Source organism: Hemiscyllium ocellatum, chromosome 3 (assembly GCF_020745735.1).
Source record: "Hemiscyllium ocellatum isolate sHemOce1 chromosome 3, sHemOce1.pat.X.cur, whole genome shotgun sequence".
NCBI classification, from domain to species: domain Eukaryota; kingdom Metazoa; phylum Chordata; class Chondrichthyes; order Orectolobiformes; family Hemiscylliidae; genus Hemiscyllium; species Hemiscyllium ocellatum.
Genome location: NC_083403.1, coordinates 11,706,048 through 11,727,208, shown reverse-complemented (window position 1 = coordinate 11,727,208; position 21,161 = coordinate 11,706,048). Strand labels below are relative to the sequence as shown.

At 47.2% G+C, this 21,161-nt stretch overlaps 1 protein-coding gene across 1 annotated transcript; it reads left to right on the top strand.

The window, feature by feature from the left end:
- The first annotated feature begins 16,562 nt into the window (after positions 1 to 16,562).
- On the top strand, positions 16,563 to 21,161 carry tlr5b (toll-like receptor 5b). Its single transcript, XM_060854358.1, has 2 exons — positions 16,563 to 16,595; positions 19,224 to 21,161. The coding sequence occupies exons 1-2, from the start codon at positions 16,563 to 16,565 to the stop codon at positions 21,159 to 21,161; spliced, it is 1,971 nt and encodes a 656-aa protein (XP_060710341.1).

Sequence of the window (21,161 nt, the reverse complement as noted above, 5' to 3'; positions counted from 1 at the left end):
CTGTCAGAGACACTGCCAGGGGCACTGTCAGGGGCACTGTCAGGAACACTGCAGGGACACTGTCAGGGGCACTGTCAGGAACACTGCCAGGAACACTGTCAGGGGCACTGTCAGAGACACTGCCAGGAACACTGTCAGGGGCACTGTCAGGAACACTGTCAGGGGCACTGCCAGGAACACTGTCAGGGGCACTGTCAGAGACACTGCCAGGAACACTGTCAGGGGCACTGTCAGGAACACTGTCAGGGGCACTGCCAGTGAGGTGGAAGGACAGCTGGCCTGTAGCTGTAGACAAACACACAGTGTGTGGGAAGGTGATCTTGTGATCTATTGGGTAGCCTCTGAGCCACTAGCTGTGGGTTCTAGTCCATCCCCAGGTTTGGGTGGCTGAGGACGATGCCATTCCAACTCAGATTGTTTCGGGAAGGGGTTGGTTGACTTGATAGCCCGAGCAGATCTGACCATGACCATCAGCCTGGGGTTTGATCTGGTTCAGGGATGACTTCCACACGAGTTCTCCTTACCCTCCTTGGTTTCTATGCTGTTGGTTGAACTGTGTTTCGGTAGAAAACTGAAGAAGCCAGACATTCCATAGGAGCCAGGGTCCATTTCATCATTTCAATTAATCAGTGGGGATGTTGAGAGCATGTGGAGAATTTATTACCTAAAAAAGCACAGATTGGACCAAATGGAACTTTAATCCATTTTGCCCAACTCATCCACATGGGGGTTGATCTGCTCCATGAGCAGTAATGACTAATCCTATGCGCCTGTTCCCAAATCTCATATTCACCATTCCTTTGGTCATACACAGAACTGATTCTTAACTACTGACACCATTCTCCTTTCAACACTGACTCTCGGACAGCATTCCCACTGTCTGGAACCTTCTGTGTATAAAATACAAGAAGAATCTCTCTATCCTGGGGCTGAAATCTTGTATTTCCTGGCTCTGGTTTTAGTAAGTTGTGAACAAACGCTCAGATCCCCCAGGCACACTTCACCATTCCACTGAACCAGAGCTGATCTGACTGGAACCTCAGATCCACGGCCCCATCTTCTCCCCCCATAACCTTTCACCCCTTTTACTTTTAACAAGAATCTATCCAGCAAAGGCATAAAAATATTCAAGGCCTTTTCTTCCACCATCGTTTCAGGAGGATCAGTCCTAAGACTCGTGATGGTCTGAGAGAAAAACCATTTCACCTCATCTCTGTTTGGAATCGATGGCCCCCGGTTTTTAAACCATGATCCGCAGTTCGAGATCCTCCAACAAGAGGAAGAATCCTTTCCACACCCACCCTGCTGAGAACCCCCGCCCCCCAGGATCTTGTATGTTCTAACCTCCAGCAGATACAAGCTCTGCCTGAATGACTTCTCCCCACATGATACCTGCCCATTCCAGTCTTCTCTGACCTTCTGACCTTTTGTAAATATAATAACTAACACTGTGCGCTGTGTTCTAGACATGCTCTCAGTAAATCTCTGTATAACTGAAGCATAACCTCCCAGCCTCTCTATTCCATTTCCCTTCATGATAAATGAGAGCATTCTATCAGTTTTCCTACGTACTTGCTGTTCCTGCACACTAACCTCTTTTCAGCAGAACAACCCGATCCCTCTGCATCTCACAGCTCTGTCATTGCGAACCTTTCAGATAATATGCTTCTTTTTATTGTTCCTGCCAACGTTGGAGAATTTCGCATCTTCCCACATGATACTCCATTTGCCAGTTTCCTTTGCCTCGTCACTTATAACCAATCAGTATCTTTCTTACAGCTTCTTGTCCTCTTTGTGACTTACTTTCTAAACTATCATTGTGTCATTTTCTGATGGCCACCAGACCATCCAGCCCTTCCCCACCACGTCATTCCTCTGAACGATTGAGAAGGTGTTACATTCACTATCTTCCAAACTAATGGACCTTCCCTGAGTCAAGAGAGTTTTGGAAAATGAAAGCCTATGTGTCGATGATCTCACGAACCACTTCCTTTAAGACCCTTGTCAGCCCACAGCTCGAACAATTCATTCTCAATCACTGAAATCTACTCGGTCCCATCCTTTGATAACTGTAGATACCTCTTGTTCAACTGTTCCATTCCTCTGCTTTAATGAAGTCAGCTTGTCTTTAAGTCTATGTTTTAATTTCCTGACCGTCAGCAGTTTCCTCCCTGCTATACCTTCCCCATTGCTTTAACATCTCTCCTGTCGTGCACCCAGGACTCTGACTGTGGTTTTAACTCAGGGTTAGTACTGATTCCGTGCTTTATCCTGACTTTTATATTTTATAACCCCTCCCATAATGAATCAAACTCATAGTTCCAGTCAAAACTTGGGTCTTGTTTCTGCAGTTGTTTTAGAGTCAGATTTGTACAGTAAAGAAGGAGGCCATTTGGCCCATTGTGTCTGTACCAGCTCCTGAAAGCCTATGCAGCTAGGCCCATTCTCCAGCCCTATCACCATAGCCCTCTACATTCATCACGTTCAAATATATATCCAGCTCTCGTGCGGAAGCCACCTGCACCACGCTCCCAGGCAGCTCATTCCAAATTCTAACCACTCTGAGGAAAGCAGTTTCCCTTCATCCCACTTCTATGTGACATTCTGGAAGTTGTGACCCCTGGTCACTGCTATCATAGTAATGTTGTGTGTTATAGAATGAATCATAGGATCCCTACAATGTGGAAACAGGCCCTTCGGCCCAACAAGTCCACACCAACCCTCTGAAGAGTAATCCATCCAGACCCATTCCCCTACCCCATATTTACCCCTGACTAATGTACCTAACCTACACATCCCTGAACACTGTGAGCAATTCAGTATGGCCAATTCACCTGACCTGCGCATCTGTGGACTGAGAGAGGAAACCTACGCAGACACGGGAAGAATGTGCAAACTCCACACAGACAGTCGCCCGAGGCTGGAATTGAACCTGGATCCCTGGCGCTGTGAGACAACAACGCTAACCACTCAGCCACTGTGTTGCCCCTGTGTCGGCAGTCATGCTTGAGTGAAACTGAGGAAGATCCTTTGATACTGTCACCATCTCCCTCTCGTTTCTGCAGCCACTCCATCTCTCAGACAAGCAGCTGGGAGGCAGCACCTTCAGATAATGTTCCATCTGTGCTTCTGGGAGTCTGTCTGCTACTCTCCCTCTCTCTACATCTGCCCAGGTCAGCTCTTACTATGGGCCCACCATACTGCTCCCTGTATCACGATGGTTTTCCCAGTGTCAGTTAGTGTCCCATTCCAGTGAGACACAGCAATGGGTTCCCTCCTCTGTGTGGTCTGGGTGAGTTGCCCAGCCGTGCTGAAGAGGGTTAATGAACGAGTGTAAGACTGTGAAACATCTGTGTTGTGTGTGATTCTACTGTGAGCGACCCCCTGTTTCACTTGCCCCTTTGTTAAAGACTGTTATTGGATTGATTTACCAAAATGGACTATGTTGGAATTTGGAGAAAGTGAGGACTGCAGATGCTGGAGATCAGAGCTGAAAAATGTGTTGCTGGAAACGCGCAGCAGGTCAGGCAGCATCCAAGGAGCAGGAGAATCGACGTTTCGGGCATAAGCCCTTCTTCAGGAATGAGGGGTGTGTGCTAAGAGGCTAAGATAAAAGGGAGGGAGGAGGGACGTGGGGGAGGGGCCTCCAACAAACTTCTCCACAAATTAAATATCAATCCAAATGTAATTCTTTTGGTTTTTAAATGTAGGTCGAAAATGGGAACTCTTTTTATATCTGCTTTTGTATGTTATATATCTTTTTATATCCTACAATAAATGTGGTTATATTTTACTGAATAAAAAATGTGAACATTGTCACAAGCTTTCTTGTGAAATCCTGCAGCAGACATTGTGTTCCTGTTAAGGCTGTGTGTCACTGGTATGTAGCCATGACCTCCCGTGTTGTACAAGTCAGTGATGAGGTGGCATGGCATCTGGTGATGAGGGTGAACTGAGTGTTTGGGGAAGGTAGTGCCATAGTGATAGTAACGTTCCAAAGGCCCAGGCTCAAGCCTGGACATGGGTTCAGATTCCACCAGAGTAGTGACATTTGAAATGTGGAGTTTAAAACTAGCTGAATGGGTGACTAGGAAGCCATTGTCAGTGTCACCAAACCCCATCTGATTCTGCTTTGCGACGTCCTGTAATTACCCAGTCTGGCCTGCGTGTGTCTCTAGACCCACAGCAATGTAGTTAATGCTAAATTGTCCCCAAAATGATCTAACAAGCCACTGAGTTCAAGGGTAAATAGGGACGGGTAATAAATGCAGCTCGTGAATGAGTGAAGACAAATGATTGACTGTCCAACAGCCTCTATTAGGAAGGGGAGCCACTTAGAGAAAAGGTACAGCAGTAATTCCAGTTGCTGAGGAGGGAATGGGGGAAGGCCTGTCTGAAAAATGCTTTTGCAACCATGAAAAGGGTCCTAGACCTTCGAGGACAGCAATGTCGATGGGTCACCGTCACAAATGTCCTAATAAAGCCCCAACATCACTCAACATTGGGAAAGCTACAGCAAATCCACATTCACCACACTAATGTGCAATTTTCATCAGATACTGAGAATTGTCCCGAAAGCAGACCTCAGTTGCTGTACCTTATGTTCATGGGCTTCCTCTCCAAGCCTGTATCCATGGCGACAGATTCCATAATGTTATCAGGGCTAATCCTACATAGCAATCTGGTGATGACATGGTCACTACTAGATGAGTTTTTGTTTTAATTCCTGATTATATATAGAATTCATATTACATCATCAGCAAAGTGAGATACAAGCCCTGCCCTCGAATATTAGCCTGCATCTCTGGATATGTCCATTGACATTACCCTGATCGCAAGTACCTCCCCATCCTGAGCACAAATGGAATATTGTCATTTGTTGCAAGTGGACCAGAATACAACAGAAGAGTACTTTCACTGCAGCTGTACAGGGCGTTGGTGAGACCACCTACTGCGTCCAGGTTCGTCTCCTCATTTTCAACATAATATCATTGCTTTGGAAGCAGCTCAGAGAAAGTTCATTTGACCCAGTCCTGGGATGAAGGACTTTTCTTGTGAAGGAAGATGGAACAGGTTTGGGCAAAAATCCCAAAGAACTGCAGGCCCTGGAAATCAGAAACACGAGCAGAAGTTGCTGGAAAACCCCAGCATTTGTGGAGGATGGAACAGGTTTAGCTTAAACCCACTAGAGTTTAGGTGAAAGACAGATCACACTGGAACATATAAGATCTTGAACGGACTTGACAGAATGGATATTAGATTAGATTACAGGCCCAACAAGTCCACACCGACCCGCAACCCACCCATACCCCTACATTTACCCCTTACCTAACACTATGGGCAATTTATCATGGCTAATTTACCTGACCTGCACATCTTTGGACTGTGGGAGGAAACCGGAGCACCCGGAGGAAACCCACGCAGACACGGGGAGAACGTGCAAACTCCACACAGTCAGTCGCCTGAGGCGGGAATTGAACCCGGGTCTCAGGCGCTGTGAGGCAGCAGTGCTAACCACTGTGCCACCGTGCCGCCCATCTGGAGGAGAGTAAGGCTAGGGGACATAATTAAGTAATCTCCCTTTGAAGATATAAACCAGAAGGATTTTTGACTGAGTGTTGTTAGTGTATGCAACCCTCTTCCCCAGAAGGCAGTGTAGACAGAGTTAGGTTGGTTCTTGATTGACAGGAAAGTGAAGCCTCATGGGGTCAGACAGGAAACTGGGGCTAGGACACCAGACAAAGCAGGCATGGTCTTCCACAAAGGGCCAAATGGCCCACTCTGATTTCATGTGGAACTCGCTACTACAGGGAGTGGTTAAAGTGAATAGTACAGCATTTCCAGGGAAGCTGGGCAAGTTTGTGAGGGAGAAGGGAATAGAGGGCGAAGGATGATAGATTCAGAGGAGGAAGACTGCTCGAGTGGAGCTTTAATACCAGCGTGGCCCAGAGGATGGAGAGACCAGCTCCTCAATAAGCCACATTGAGAAGCTCCAATAACATTCTCCTCATCATTTCCAGGGAAGCTGGGCAAGTTTGTGAGGGAGAAGGGAATAGAGGGCGAAGGATGATAGATTCAGAGGAGGAAGACTGCTCGAGTGGAGCTTTAATACCAGCGTGGCCCAGAGGATGGAGAGACCAGCTCCTCAATAAGCCACATTGAGAAGCTCCAATAACATTCTCCTCATCATTTTTGAAGTGATCCCTTCTATTAAACTGCAAATCAGTGACGCCAAGTTACTGGTCTACATAGATATTGCAGAAAGCATTCACAGACATAAAGATAACCTTCTCTTCAGCGTATGATTTGATGAATCTTTTCTACTGATGATTGCATTGTTCTTGCTGGTCACTACCTACCTAGTGATATAGTCGCATGAGAAACATTTCAGAGAAGCTTCACGAGTCTGGCTTCTGGGATAAAGGAGCTTTGTATGTGGAAACAATCAACAGGTTGGGCTGGGACTCAATAGAGTTTAGAAGATAATCAATTGAAACATATAAGAAGCTGCGGGGAAGTGGTGGGTTGATACTGAGAGAATTTGTTCTCCTTGTGGTGGAGTCAAAAACTAAGGGGTCAGAGTTTAAAAAAGGATCATTCATCTCAGACTGAGGTATGAGGAATTACTTTGGAGGTGTGTAAGGCTGTGTGAATCTCTCCCCCAGAGAACAGTGAGGCAGGGTCACTGAATCTATCCAAGGCTGAGTTAGACAGCTTACTCCTGCTTCTATTTCTTCCCTAGTGTCCAATTCTAGACAGCAGACTCTTGATAAGATATGAAAGCCTTGGACAGAAATGTTACCAGGAATAGATGGGATTTAATTCCTATCAGATAAAACCTTTAATTCCTATAAGTGTGAGGTGCTGCATGTTTGGAGGTCTAACTAGGGAATGATACACATAACGAATGGTAAGTCCCTGGGGAGTACTGAGGAACAAAGGGACCTTGGTCTATAAGTCCATAGATCCCTTAACGCTGTGAATACAACAGGCTGCAGCATCACGTCAACATTCTTACAAGGTGGTCATACAGCTGCAATCCCAGTACTTTGGCTGCAAGGTGGTTAACTTAGCGAGTAGGAATCGAGGGTGGGTCCAGTTGGAATTTGAAACAAACAAGTGGAAGATATCCAGGAAGGAGGTAAGGCTGGAGACGGTGGGAACAGCCGCAGTAGGTTATTTGGCCCTTTCAGCTGGCTTAGTTATGGCTGATCAGACGGTAACCTTAACTCCATGTCCAATCCCTGCCTCCCTTGGAGATCAAAATCTAACTCTGCCTTGAAGTCACAAGGTGGTCAGGCAGAGCCAACACATCTTTGTGAAACAGAAATCATATTTTCACTGATGTAGTGGATCTTTCAGCTCCATGTGCTTTGTCCCACCGCCCCAGCCTTTTCCACCTCTATTGCCCCCCCCAGTGTTGTTCTGCCAATTACTGACCACCCCCTTGCACCATCATGCTGCCCCCTCACTCGTTAGCAGTAACAGTGTCTCTCCTACCACCACTTGAAGGGACAGGACATGATGGACATTTGGAGAGATACATGAAAAGGAAAGGGTGAGAGGGATATGGGCCAGGAGCAGGCAGGTTCACTTTAGGATTATGTTCAGCATGGACTGGTTGGAGTAAAGTGTCTGTTTCTGTGCTGTCAGACTCCATGAGTGACCCTCCAATAACATGGAGGAACAGCGGAGTGCTCCTGTATCTCAGTGTGACACCAGGCTGGGGCGGTGTATGTGCTGAAGCTGAACACAGCCTTATAAAGAGGGAACTACACAGTGAGTAACTTGGAGGGGCACTTGCAAACGGCAAGTGTCAATCCAAAACAACACAGAAGATGCAGACAGCCCAGAAGTGAGAAAATGTAACACAGAGCTCAGGCACCTGGCTCCGTCCGTCTCCCTCCCATTCTCTCCATCAGCATGGACTGTGGGAAGGGAACACTGTCATTATCTCCGGGCCTGCTCGCACTTGCAGCCAAACACAATGGTAAAAGATAGGCTTCAGAACCTCGCCACAGGCTGGACTTAGGGGAGTTCAACTCGATTTAAACTAGATCCAGTCTGACATTTTGCTTCCACATCAACAGAATAGTGGAACTGGGGTAAGGATTCAGGCTAAGAGCCTGAATCTAACTGTGCAACTCCTCTGTTCTGAATCATAATGACCAAGTGTATCCTCAGCTCCACCCTTGGGTCATGGTGAACTCACAAAGTGAGGGGATAATCATAATGTCGCATTGGCCTCAAAGTACTGAGGGTAGGCTGAGTACATTTAGCCAGTCTGCCTGCTCTCGATGGTTGGACAGTCACTCTGGGGGCTCCCTGGGAATGTGGGAAGAAGCTGATTGGGGATTCAGTGTAACTTCTGTTATTATCACTTGGCTATGAATGCAGAGGCCCAGGTAATGTCCTGGGGACCCTGGTTTAAATCTTGCTGTGGCAGATGCTAGAGATTTAAGGGTCCAGCGATGACCATGAACCCATTGTCAATCACTCACTAATATCCTTAGGAGGGAAATCTGCCACCCTGACCTGGTCTGACCTTCATGTGACTCCAGACCCACAGCAATGTGCTGGACTCTTAACTGCCCTCTGGGCAATTAGGGATGGGCAATAAATGCTGGTCCGGCCAGTGACACCCACATCCCACAAATGAGGAAATCAAAAGAAAGAGCCAGTTTAGTTGAAGAAGCCAGTGATAAGTTCCATCCTGTTTCACCTAAATTAAGAAACCTGAAGATTACAAATCTTCAACCTGACACCCGGAAGCGGCAAGAACAAACCACGATAAATACCGGAAGAAACATCAAAGCAGTGCTTCACAGGAGGCTCCAACAGCACTGATGATGTTCCCTAGCCAGGGAACGAAACGTTTGCAGCAAAAACTTCCAGCTCGGCGAACAGAACCACAACAATAAGAAACCTGGGACTGACCCCTCAGCCTGATTAGTGACTGAGGCACAGACTGTTGCAATGTTTAATCTGCATTGAGAGCTGGAAAAGCACAGCAGGTCAGGCAACATCCAAGGAGCAGGAGAATCGACGTTTCGGGCATGAGCCCATCTTCATCCTCTCTGTCCTGTTTATCTCCAGGGGCTTATTTAGCCAAAAGTTAAGAACCAGACACAGATTATTTGACCTGATGGAAAATGTTTTTACACAGGTACTGCACGTGGATAAAACTGACCCTCAGTGAATCGATCCAAACTCCCACATCCTCTCAGTCTGAGCTAGTGAGCTTTGTGTTCGGAGGCACTGTTTATCCAGAGCTGGCTAGAATGTGAAACTCTGTCAACATGGTTGGTTAGAGTGAGTAAGGCTGGTACATTCAAGGGCAGACTAGGTGAATGTGTGAGAGGGAAAGAATAGAAAGATACATTGATGGGTCTCCACCTGGAGGGTTGTATGAAATAGAAATACCAGAATAAGGCAAAATACTGCAGAGCTGAAAATGTGTTGCTGGAAAAGCGCAGCAGGTCAGGCAGCATCAAAGGAGCAGGAGAATCGACGTCTCGGGCATGAGCCCTTCTTCAGGAAAATGAACACATTTTCAGCTCTGATCTCCAGCATCTGCAGTCCTCACTTTCTCTTAAAATACTGCAGAGGCTGGGCATCTGAAACTAACACACGCTGGGGAAACTCAGAGCTAACATTTCCAGTCTGGTTTCCAGACTCTGCCAGAGTTGCTGTTGCACCAGCATTCTCTGGGTAAATACCCAGACCACAAAACAACCTTTCCATTTCTAACCCATCAATCTCTGAAGAATCTTATCGGTTTCAATAAGGTCATTTCTCATTATTCTCTACTCAAACCAGTGCAGGGCTAATCTCCTCAATGTCTCTTACGATAGCTCTCCCATGTCCAGGGTCAGTCCTAGTGAACATTCCCTGGGCTGTAGTTAATGTCAGTGTACCTTCCCTTAGACAAGAGCATTCAATCTGTTCCCAGCTCTGGTCTGTCTAGTGCCTTGTATTGGTTTAACAAAACCCCCATGGCCTTAGATCCCCCTCTCCTTTGGAATAAAGGCGAGCACTGGCTGCCTGAAATTGGATCCTAGCTTTTTGTGATTGATGAACAAGGATTCTCAAATCTCTCGGCTCTGAAGCTGTTTGCAGTTTTTCTTCCTTTAAATAATATTCAGTTTCCCTTTTTCCCGCCAAAACGCATACCCTCCCATTTCCCCACATTAACTTCCACATGCCAGGGTTTGTCCCATTCACTTAACCCGTCTCTATCTCTAACAACTGCCACATTGGAGAAAGTACATTCACTTTCCTCACCCAAGTCATTCACATTTTTTTTAGACAATTATGGCCCCTGTACTGACTCTGTGACATTCCATTAGTTTTAAACCGTTCCATCAGAAAAAGAAGCATTTTTCACCCTAAACTCAACGGGATGCTTTTTTCCAGAAATAGCAGAGATCATCGACCTCATTTTCCCACAACATTTCAAAACCTTAGTTGTCCAAGCAGTATTAGATAGGAGAACATTTTCATGATGATGTTGAGAAGCTTTCCCTCTGAAGATTGTTTTGTTATGGAATTCAGTTCCCAGATTACAGGAGGGTTAGTCAGTGAGTACATTTTAAGGCTGGGTTAGATTTACCCCCTATATTGTCAGGAATAGAGATGGAGGTGGAGATAAGGTCACCATCAGTTCAGCCATGATCCTCCTGAATAGCAGAATGGGCTCAAGGGGCCAAATGGCCTCTTCCGGCCCTTTGTTCATAACTTCCCGGGACTGTGTGGGAGGTGCTCGGTCTGTGTAGAATCCCTACCGTATGAAATGGGACATTTGGCCCATCGAGTCACACACCAAATTTCCAAAGAGCAACCCACCCAGACTTGGTCCCCACCTTATCGCTGTAAGACTGCCTGACCAGGGATTTAGTCTGAATGTGGTCAGGCTCCGCAATCTGACCGTTTTGTTCGAGGGTCAGACGATCTGTTTGACAGTAGTGGGGAACTCAGTCTGATGGTGAGTGGGCTGGGACTGACTGCAGGAGGGATTCAGACTGTTGTCTTGTCTGTGTTCGGAGCACAGTCTGACTGTGGTGGGAAGTCACCCAGAACCTATTGTCAGTGTCAGGCATTCAGCCTGGTGTGGGAGGGACTCTGACTGTGGCAGAAGTAAATGTGGGAGAGACTGTGGGGACACTGTAACTGTGGGAGAGACTGTGGGGACTCTGTAACTGTGGGAGAGACTGTGGGGTCTCTGTAACTGTGGGAGAGACTGTGGGGACACTAACTGTGGGAGAGACTGTGGGGACTCTATCTGTGGGAGAGACTGTGGGGAGTCTGTAAATGTAGGAGTGACTGTGGGGACTCTGTGACTGTAGGAGAGACTGTGGGCACTCTGTGACTGTCGGAGAGACTGTGGGATGATTTCACACTGTGTGCCCACACTGGCTGGCATTACCAGTCATTGGGAATGAGTACAGGAATCAGTGCCTCAGAGTCTGCAGCTCGATCCTGGAGCTCACCGGAAAGGTCAGTAAAACACCACGTCCTCATTTTTCAGTGGTTCAGGCTGGGCACTTCACGGTCTGAACATTTCTCTACCTGAGCGTCAGAGAGAGAGAGAGACAGACAGATCGTCAGAGAGAGAGGGAGAGAGATCTGGGAGAATCGAAGGGCCGGTTCTCATTCCGGATTCACTTGCTGTCAATTTAAAAACGAACAACAGCGAGTGTTGGAAATCCGAAACGGAAACAGCAGGAGGAAGCCAACAGGTAAGGTCAGATCCACAGAGAGAAAGCACAGAGTCCAGTGACCATTAAAACATTGACTCTGCTCTCTCTCCCCAGATACTGCGAGACCGGCAGCAGTTCATGAGCAATTTCCACTTACCTTCCAGTTAGTGACATTTCCTCAGCTTGATTCATCTCTTTGTGGACTGAACCAACCTGACTCTCTGTCAGCCTGATAGGAGATCTCCCACCCACAGCTTCCAACCTCATAGTCCGGGAACCCCGTACTGCCGGGTTCTACCTCCTTCCCAAGATCCACAAGCCTGACCACCCTAGCCGACCCATTGTCTCAGCATGCTCCTGCCCCACTGAACTCATCTCTCCCTACCTCGACACTGTTCTATCCCCCCCGCCAGCCCAGGAACTCCCCACATACGTTCGAGACACCACCCACACCCTCCACCTCCTCCAAGACTTCCGTTTCCCCGGCCCCCAACGCCTCATCTTCACCATGGATATCCAATCCCTCTATACCTCCATCCGCCATGACCAGGGACTCCAAGCCCTCCGTTTCTTCCTCTCCCAACGTCCCCAACTGTACCCTTCCACCGACACTGTCATTCGTTTGGCCGAACTGGTCCTCACCCTTAACAATTTCTCCTTTGAATCCTTCCATTTCCCCCAGACCAAAGGGGTAGCCATGGGCACACGTATGGGCCCCAGCTATGCCTGTCTCTTTGTTGGCTACGTAGAACAGTCCATCTTCCGTTATTACACCGGCACCACTCCCCACCTCTTCCTCCGCTACATTGATGACTGCATTGGCGCCACCTCGTGCTCCCGCGAGGAGGTTGAGCAATTCATCAACTTCACCAACACATTCCACCCTGACCTTAAATTTACCTGGACTGTCTCTGACACCTCCCTCCCCTTCCTGGACCTCTCCATCTCCATTAATGACGATCGACTTGACACTGACATTTTTTACAAACCCACTGACTCCCACAGCTACCTGGATTACACCTCTTCCCACCCTACCTCTTGCAAAAATGCCATCCCGTTTTCCCAATCCTCTGCCTCTGCCGTATCTGCTCCCAGGAGGACCAGTTCCACCACAGAACACACCAGATGGCCTCCTTCTTTAGAGACCGCAATTTCCCTTCCCACGTGGTTAAAGATGCCCTCCAACGCTACTCGTCCACATCCCGCACCTCCGCCCTCAGACCCCACCCCTCCAACCGTAACAAGGACAGAACGCCCCTGGTGCTCACCTTCCACCCTACCAACCTTTGCATAAACCAAATCATCCACTGACATTTCCGCCACCTCCAAACAGACCCCACCCCCAGGGATATATTTCCCTCCCCACCCCTTTCTGCCTTCTGCAAAGACCGTTCCATCCGTGACAACCTGGTCAGGACCACGCCCCCCTACAACCCACCCTCCCATCCTGGCACCTTCCCCTGCCACCGCAGGAACTGTAAAACCTGTGCCCATACCTCCTCCCTCACCTCTATCCAGGGCCCTAAAGGAGCCTTCCACATCCATCAAAGTTTTACCTACACATCCACCAATATCATTTATTGTATCCATTGCTCCCGATGCGGTCTCCTCTACATTGGGGAGACTGGACGCCTCCTAGCAGAGTGCTTTAGGGAACATCTCCGGGACACCCACACCAATCAACCACCCCGCCCCGTGGCCCAACATTAGCTCCCCCGCCCACTCTGCCGAGGACATGGAGGTCCTGGGCCTCCTTCACCACCAGACGCCTGGAGGAAGAACGCCTCATCTTCCGCCTTGGAACACTTCAACCCCAGGGCATCAATGTGGACTTCAACAGTTTCCTCATTTCCCCTTCCCCACCTCACCCTAGTTCCAAACTCCCAGCTCAGCACTGACCCATGACTTGTCCGGACTTGTCCTACCTGCCTATCTCCTTTTCCACCTATCCACTCCACCCTCCTCCCTGACCTATCACCTTCATCCCCTCCCCCACTCACCTATTGTACTCTATGCTACTTTCTCCCCACCCCCACCCTCCTCTAGCTTATCTCTCCATTCTTCAGGCTCTCTGCCTTTATTCCTGATGAAGGGCTTTTGCCCGAAATGGCGATTTTACTGCTCCTCGGATGCTGCCTGAACTGCTGTGCTCTTCCAGCACCACTGATCCAGAATCTGGTTTCCAGCATCTGCAGTCATTGTTTTTACCTTCCTGATCTTAATCACTGTCTGTCGGATCTCACTCCCTGTCTGTCTGATCTCACTCTCTGTCAGTCTGATCTCACTCCCTGTCTGTCTGATCTCACTCCCTGTCAGTTTGATGTTACTCACTTTCAGTCTGATCTCACTCTCTGTCAGTCTGATCTCACTCACTGTCAGTCTGATCTCAGTCTCTGTCAGTCTGATCTCACTCCCTGTCAGTCTGATCTCACTCTCTGTCAGTCTGATCTCACTCCCTGTCTGTCTGATCTCACACCCTGTCAGTTTGATGTTACTCACTTTCAGTCTGATCTCACTCTCTGTCAGTCTGATCTCACTCACTGTCAGTCTGATCTCACTCTCTGTCAGTCTGATCTCACTCACTGTCAGTCTGATCTCACTCATTGTGACTCTGATCTCTCTGTCAGTCTGATCTCATAGAGTCATAGAGATGTATTGCATGAAAACAGACCCCTAGGTCCAACTCGTCCATGTCGACCAGATATCCCAACCCAATCTAGTCCCACCTGCCAGCACCCGGCCCATATCCCTCCAAACCCTTCCGATTCATATACCCATCCAAATGCCTCTTAAATGTTGTAATTGTACCAGCCTCCATCACATCCTCTGGCAGCTCATTACAGACACGTACCACCTTCTGTGTGAAAAAGTTGCCCCTTAGGTCTCTTTTATATCTTTCTCCTTTCACCCTAAAACTATGCCCTCTAATTCTGGACTCCCCGATCACAGGGAAAAGACTTTGCCTATTTACCCTATCTATGCCCCTCATAATTTTATAAACATCTATAAGGTCACCCCTCAGTCTCCAACGCTCCAGGGAAAACAGCCCCAGCCTGTTCAGCCTCTCCCTGTAGCTCAAATCCTCCAACCCTGGCAACAGCCTTGTAAATTTTTTCTGAACCCTTTCAAGTTTCGCAACATCTTTCCGATAGGAAGGAGACCAGAATTGCACGCAATATTCCAACAGTGGCCTAACCAAGGTCCTGTACAGCCACAACATGACCTTCCAACTCCTGTGCTCAATACTCTGACCAATAAAGGAAAGCATACCAAATGCCTTCTTCACAATCCTATCTACCTGCGACTCCACTTTCAAGGAGCTATGAACCTCCACTCCAAGGTCTCTTTGTTCAGCAACACTCCTGAGGACCTTACCATTAAGTGTATAAGTCCTGCTAAGATTTGCTTTCCCAAAATGCAGCACCTCACATTTATATGAATTAAACTCCATCTGCCACCTCTCAGCCCATTGGCCCATCTGGTCAAGATCCTGTTGTAATCTGAGGTAACCCTCTTCGCTGTCACTACATCTCTAATTTTGGTGTCATCTGCAATCTTACTAACTGTACCTCTTATGCTCACATCCAAATCATTTATGTAAATGACAAAAAGTAGAGGACCCAGCACCGATCCTTGTGGCACTCCACTGGTCACAGACCTCCAGTCTGAAAAACAACCCTCTACCACCACCCTCTGTCTTCTACCTTTGAGCCAGTTCTGTATCCAAATGGCTAGTTCTCCCTGTATTCCGTGAGATCTAACCTTGCTAATCAGTCACCCATGGGGAACCTTACTGAAGTCCAAATAGATCACATCCACTGAGTCCCTGTCAGTTTGATCTCACTCATTGTGACTCTGATCACATTCCAGTCAGTCTGATCTCACACTCCCTGTCAGTCTGATCTCACTCCCTGTCAGTCTGACCTCACTCCCTGTCAGTCTGACCTCACTCTCTGTCTGTCTGATCTCACTCACTGTCAGTCTGATCTCACTCTCTGTCTGTCTGATCTCAGTCCCTGATCTCAGTCATGGGGAAGGGGGAAGGCCAATTCTCCCAGCTCAGCTTTACTCTGGTTTGGATTAGTTTAAAAAGTGAGGTCTGCAGATGCTGGAGATCAGAGCTGAAAACGTGTTGCTGGTTAAAGCGCAGCAGGTTAGGCAGCATCCAAGGAACAGGAAATTTGACGTAAGGGCTCTGGCCCGAAACATCGAATTACCTTTTCCTTGAATGCTGCCTAACCTGCTGTGCTTTAACTAGCAACACATTTTCAGTTTGGATTAGTTTAGTTTAGTTTAGTTTGGTTTGGTTTGGTGTGATTTGGTTTAGTTTAGTTTGGTTTGGGTTGGTGTGGTTTGGTTTGGTTTAGTTTGGTGTGGTTTGGTTTAGTTTGGTTTGGTTTGGTTTGGTTTTTGCAGTCTGGCTGTTCAGAGAAAGCAGTCAGTCAGTTTGTGAGGCTGCTGGTCCAAGAGTCCGCTCCATGGAGGAAGGTGTTCCAGGCTGAATGTCTCTGTCATCTCTCTTTCTTCTGCAAAACCCTGGCTTTGATTTTACCTTTGGTACCAAGGGGTGTTTGTGGCGAATATTGCAAGTTTTTGGAACAGCAACATTACGTTGGGATGGTCAGTTGGCTTTTCGAATAGGTTACGTTATTCTATATCCTGTTCTGATTTGTTTGTGTTTCATTCAGTAATCTTGTAAATAAATTCTGTTTTATTTCAAACGAAGTGGTTGGACCAGCTGCATCGCTCCTGGAATATCCACTCTCCCCCTGCTTAAAACAACTCACAAAGTTAGGGTCCGGGCTACTTTCTTGAAGTGTTTTGAGGGGGTCTGGCCTGGTCCATAATAAATTAAAGAGATCCATGACGATTGAGGAAGTGGAGAACTATCAAACTGTAAACTAGACAGATAGTCTGAGATCTGAATCCAAACACTGAGGAACGAGCAAAGGTTTCTCCAATACACCACCAGCCCAGATCATGTGCTAGGTATCAGACAGATGTCCGAGGTAGTTACAGAGAGTAGTAGGGGTGTGGTACGCACAGCCTGCAACAGTAGGAGACGCACCAACTTTGAGGGCACTCAAATGCGATTGAGATTTCTGAAGCCTTTCCCTGTTTAGATTAGATTCCCTACAGTGTGGAAACAGGCCCTTCGGCCCAACAAGAGTAACCCACCCAGACCCATTCCCCTACGCTATATTTACCCCTGATTAATGCACCTAACCTACACATCCCTGAACACAATGGGCCATTTAAGTTGGCCAATTCCCCGAATCTGCACGTTGTTGGACTGTGGGAGGAGATCCAGAGGAAACCCAATGTGCAAAGTCCACACAGAGAGTCGCCCGAGGGTGGAATTGAACCTGGCTCCCTGGTGCTGTGAGGCAGCAGTGCTAACCACTGAGCCACCGTGCCACTAGAAAACAGTCAATGGCTCTATTCCTCCTACTTGTATAGATAACCTCACACTTTCGCACATTATACTCCACCTGCCACTCCCTTGCTCACTCTCCAAGCCTGTCTAAGGTCTTCTACAGTATCCCTGCTTCCTCAACACTACCTGCCCCTCCAAGGGTGGCTCAGTGGTTAGCACTGCTGCCTCACAGTGCCAGGGACCTGGGTTCAATCCCCACCTCGGGCGACTCTCTGTATGGAGTTTGCACATTCTCCCTGTGCCTGCGTGGGTTTCCTCTGGGTGCTCTGGTTTTTCCCCACACCCCAAAGATGTGCAGGTCAGGGGAATTGCCCATTGTATTAGGTGCATTATTCAGTGGGAAGTCGATTACTCTTCGGAGGGTCGGTGTGGACTGGTTGGGCCGAAGGGCCTGTTTCCACACTGTAGGGAATCTAATCCACCTCTCTTTGTGTCATCTGCAAACGTAGCAACAATGGCCTTAGCTCCTTGGTCCAGATGGTTAATGTTTAACATGAATAGTTGTGCTCCCAACACAGACAAATGATACTCATGGCTGGGATTATTTCAGTCAGAATGGAACTGGCTGGGTACGGTGCCCTCATCTCGATTGACGGTGCTAAAGCAATGAGGAGGATGTTGTATTTAGCCCTGTCAGGCTGGGAAAGACAGTATGGGGAAGTCTAACTGGGCAGCAGTTCCCCTCCAGTGTTTATTGTGACTTTAATAAGATGAACTGAGGCAGGGGTTGGAAGCTGTCTGCAGGGATCCAATAGGGAGCCTGGGGAAAGGTGGACACCGGTTTAGGAGCTGACAAAATGCTTGGGGAATTTGAAGGGAACAGGAAGTTTGGGACAGGGAATTCTGACGCTACAAGGAAAACAGGCCTCTGCTGTAGTATTGTGTAGAATTCTGTGATCCACACTTTATAAAAGATATCCAGGCATTAGAGAGCGAGTGCAGAACTAACCAGAAGACATAGATTAGCAAAAGAATGAGAGGTCACTGAGGGAATATAGGAACACAAGAAATAGGAGCAATTGGCCAAATAGCCCAGGTCCGCTTCCCCATTTAAAATGGAAGCTTTGGTGTACGTTAACACCACCTTACGGCCCAGTCCCCATATCCCACGACAGAACAAAAATCCACCTATCTCAGTCTTAAATGTTTTCACTGCTGGAGTAATCCATAAACAGCTGGGGTAGAGAATTCCAAGTAATTTTTCCTCCACCAGTCTGAATTGGTTGGTTCCTTCTGTGTTCAATATTCCCTGAGCAGCAGCAACAATCTCTCCACAACTATCCTGTGAACCCCCACTACAGAACCTGAGGCTTGAATCAGATCATCGCTCATTCTTTGGAAACTCTGGAGAAATGGCTCCTTCCTCAGTGAGTTGTGTTATAAAGGTTGGCTGAAACAGATTCAATAATAACCTCCAGAAGAGAGTTTGGACTTGGGAAGGAAATTTTACAAGGTGACCAAGGAGCAAGGGAATGGTGACTAACAGGGGGCTAGCTCACAGAGCCAAATGGCCAATCCTAATGGTGCCATAAAGGGCAGCACGGTGGCACAGTGGTTAGCACTGCTGCCTCACAGCGCCAGAGACCTGGGTTCAATTCCCACCCTGTGTTCAGGTTGGAAAATGTTGAATCTGGTATGATTTGTTTTATTTTGTTTCCATCAAGACTGAGGGTGTGCAGTGAGGTTAAATATTTAAAATATCCACGTTGCAGGATCGAGTCAGTCAGACCGTTGTGGTCAAGATAAAGGATTTCCAGTTTGTGTAGCCCAGCAAATGCCTCCACGTCCAGGTGGACTCCCTGTGTGGACTCCACACTCTGTGTAGGTTAGGTGAATTGGCTATGCTAAATTGCCCGTAGGGTTAGGTGTAGAGGGAATGGGTCTGGGTGGGTTGCTGTCTGGAGGGTCGGTGTGGACTTGTTAGGCCAAAGGGCCTGTTTCCACACTGTAAGTAATCTAATCTATGTTTCTGTGATCAGAACAGCCAAGGTTAATGAGAGGTGGTAATGTGTAATCCCACCTATTATGAAAGGTTGATGATTTCTTGAGCAATTGTTAACCACTAATCTGTCTTTTCTCTTTAATAGGACACCATCATGCTGTTCTTGTTTCTATGCCTCCTTGCAGCTTTCACTGTAGCTCTGAAACCTTCCATCAAATCTTGCTCTAGGGACCAGAATAACCTGATTTGTGTGAATCGCAATTTTACTGAGATCCCCCAAGTGCCAACAGACATCGTCCAGCTCAACTTAATCCAAAACAGAATCAGGCTTATTGAAGAGACATCATTTTCTCAGTCACTCGCTCAGCTCCAGATTCTCTTAATTGGATTACAGACAGAGCCACCAATGCGTGTGGGAGCAAGAGCATTTACCAACCTTCCCAATCTGATTTACCTCGATCTGGGAGGAAATAAAGAATTAGACCTGGACGTGGAGGCATTTGCTGGGCTACACAAACTGGAAATCCTTTATCTTGACCACAACGGTCTGACTGACTCGATCCTGCAACGTGGATATTTTAAATATTTAACCTCACTGCACACCCTCAGTCTTGATGGAAACAAAATAAAACAAATCATACCAGATTCAACATTTTCCAACCTGAACACTTTGAGCAATGTTCATTTTAAGGCAAATGACATTCGCCAGATTTGTCAGAGTGATCTGGACAATGTCCGACCGAGATATTTTAAAACATTCAGCATCTCCTCAAACAGACTCTTGTACATAAATGAAAGCTTTGATTGGAAACAGTGTGGCAATCCTTTCAAGGACATATTGCTGTACACGTTGGACATTTCAGGAATTGCCCTTAATGTCCAGCAGCTAGAGAAGATGTTTATAGCTATGAAAGGAACACTAATTATCCACCTGAAGATGCAATATCTGTCCACCGTTGGGAGTTCATTTGGTTTTCATAACATAGAAGATCCAAACAAGCAGACACTGGTTGGTCTCAGTGACAGTTCTGTTCTGAATCTGGATATGTCCCACGGCTCCATCTTTACACTTGTAACCCAAGTATTTTCACACTTACCTTCCTTACAGGTACTTACATTATCTTTCAACAAGATCAATCAGATTGAAAAGAACGCATTCTTTGGCCTTGACTCCCTTCTCCACTTAAACCTTTCCTTCAATCTACTGGGGGAGATCTACTCATCGGCCTTCGAAGGTCTGAGGAATGTCACCTTAATTGATTTGCAACACAACCACATTGGAATCATTCAACACGATTCGTTCCATGGACTGGATCAGCTGACGACATTGAATCTTCGGGACAATGCACTCTCGGTTATTTCCGGCTTTCACTATCTCCCAAAAATGACTTATTTCTTAGTGGGTCTGAACCGACTCACAACAGTTTATGGCCTGGAGGCACTTTCCATGAGTACCTTTCTTGATTTCTCGAACAATGCCTTTTCCAACCTCAATGTTTTCTATACGATCATGCACCTTCCTTTTGTGAAGCATCTTTTGTTGAGGGAAAACCGTATCTCGATGTGCACACCTGGCCAGACTGATATCATTCCAAAAAACAACCACTTAATCCACCTGGACCTGTCCAGTAACTTCCTCGAGTTGGTCTGGATATCGAAGCAGTGCTGGGAAGTGTTCCATAACCTGACTAACCTAACTGTCCTTCTTCTCAACCAGAACTATCTCACCCACCTCCCCCAAGGTATTTTTAAAGGTTTGGATTCTCTGAAGAGACTCAACTTATCATCGAACTCTCTGACCCAGCTCAGTCAGGATCTGTTTCCTGGTTCTCTTGAAACTCTCGACCTATCTAAAAACCGCCTCATCTCACCCAGTCCAGATGTGTTCAGTTTTGTGAGTCACTTGGACTTGAGGGAAAACCAATTCATCTGCAAGTGTAGTCTCAGGGCCTTTATCGAATGGCTAAATAGCACTGAGGTGGTCTTGGCAGAACCATTAACAGAGATGTACTGTGTGTCTCCAGAAAATTTACAAGGTGTACCTCTTATTTTTCTAAACACTGATGGGTGTGTTATGAAGTAG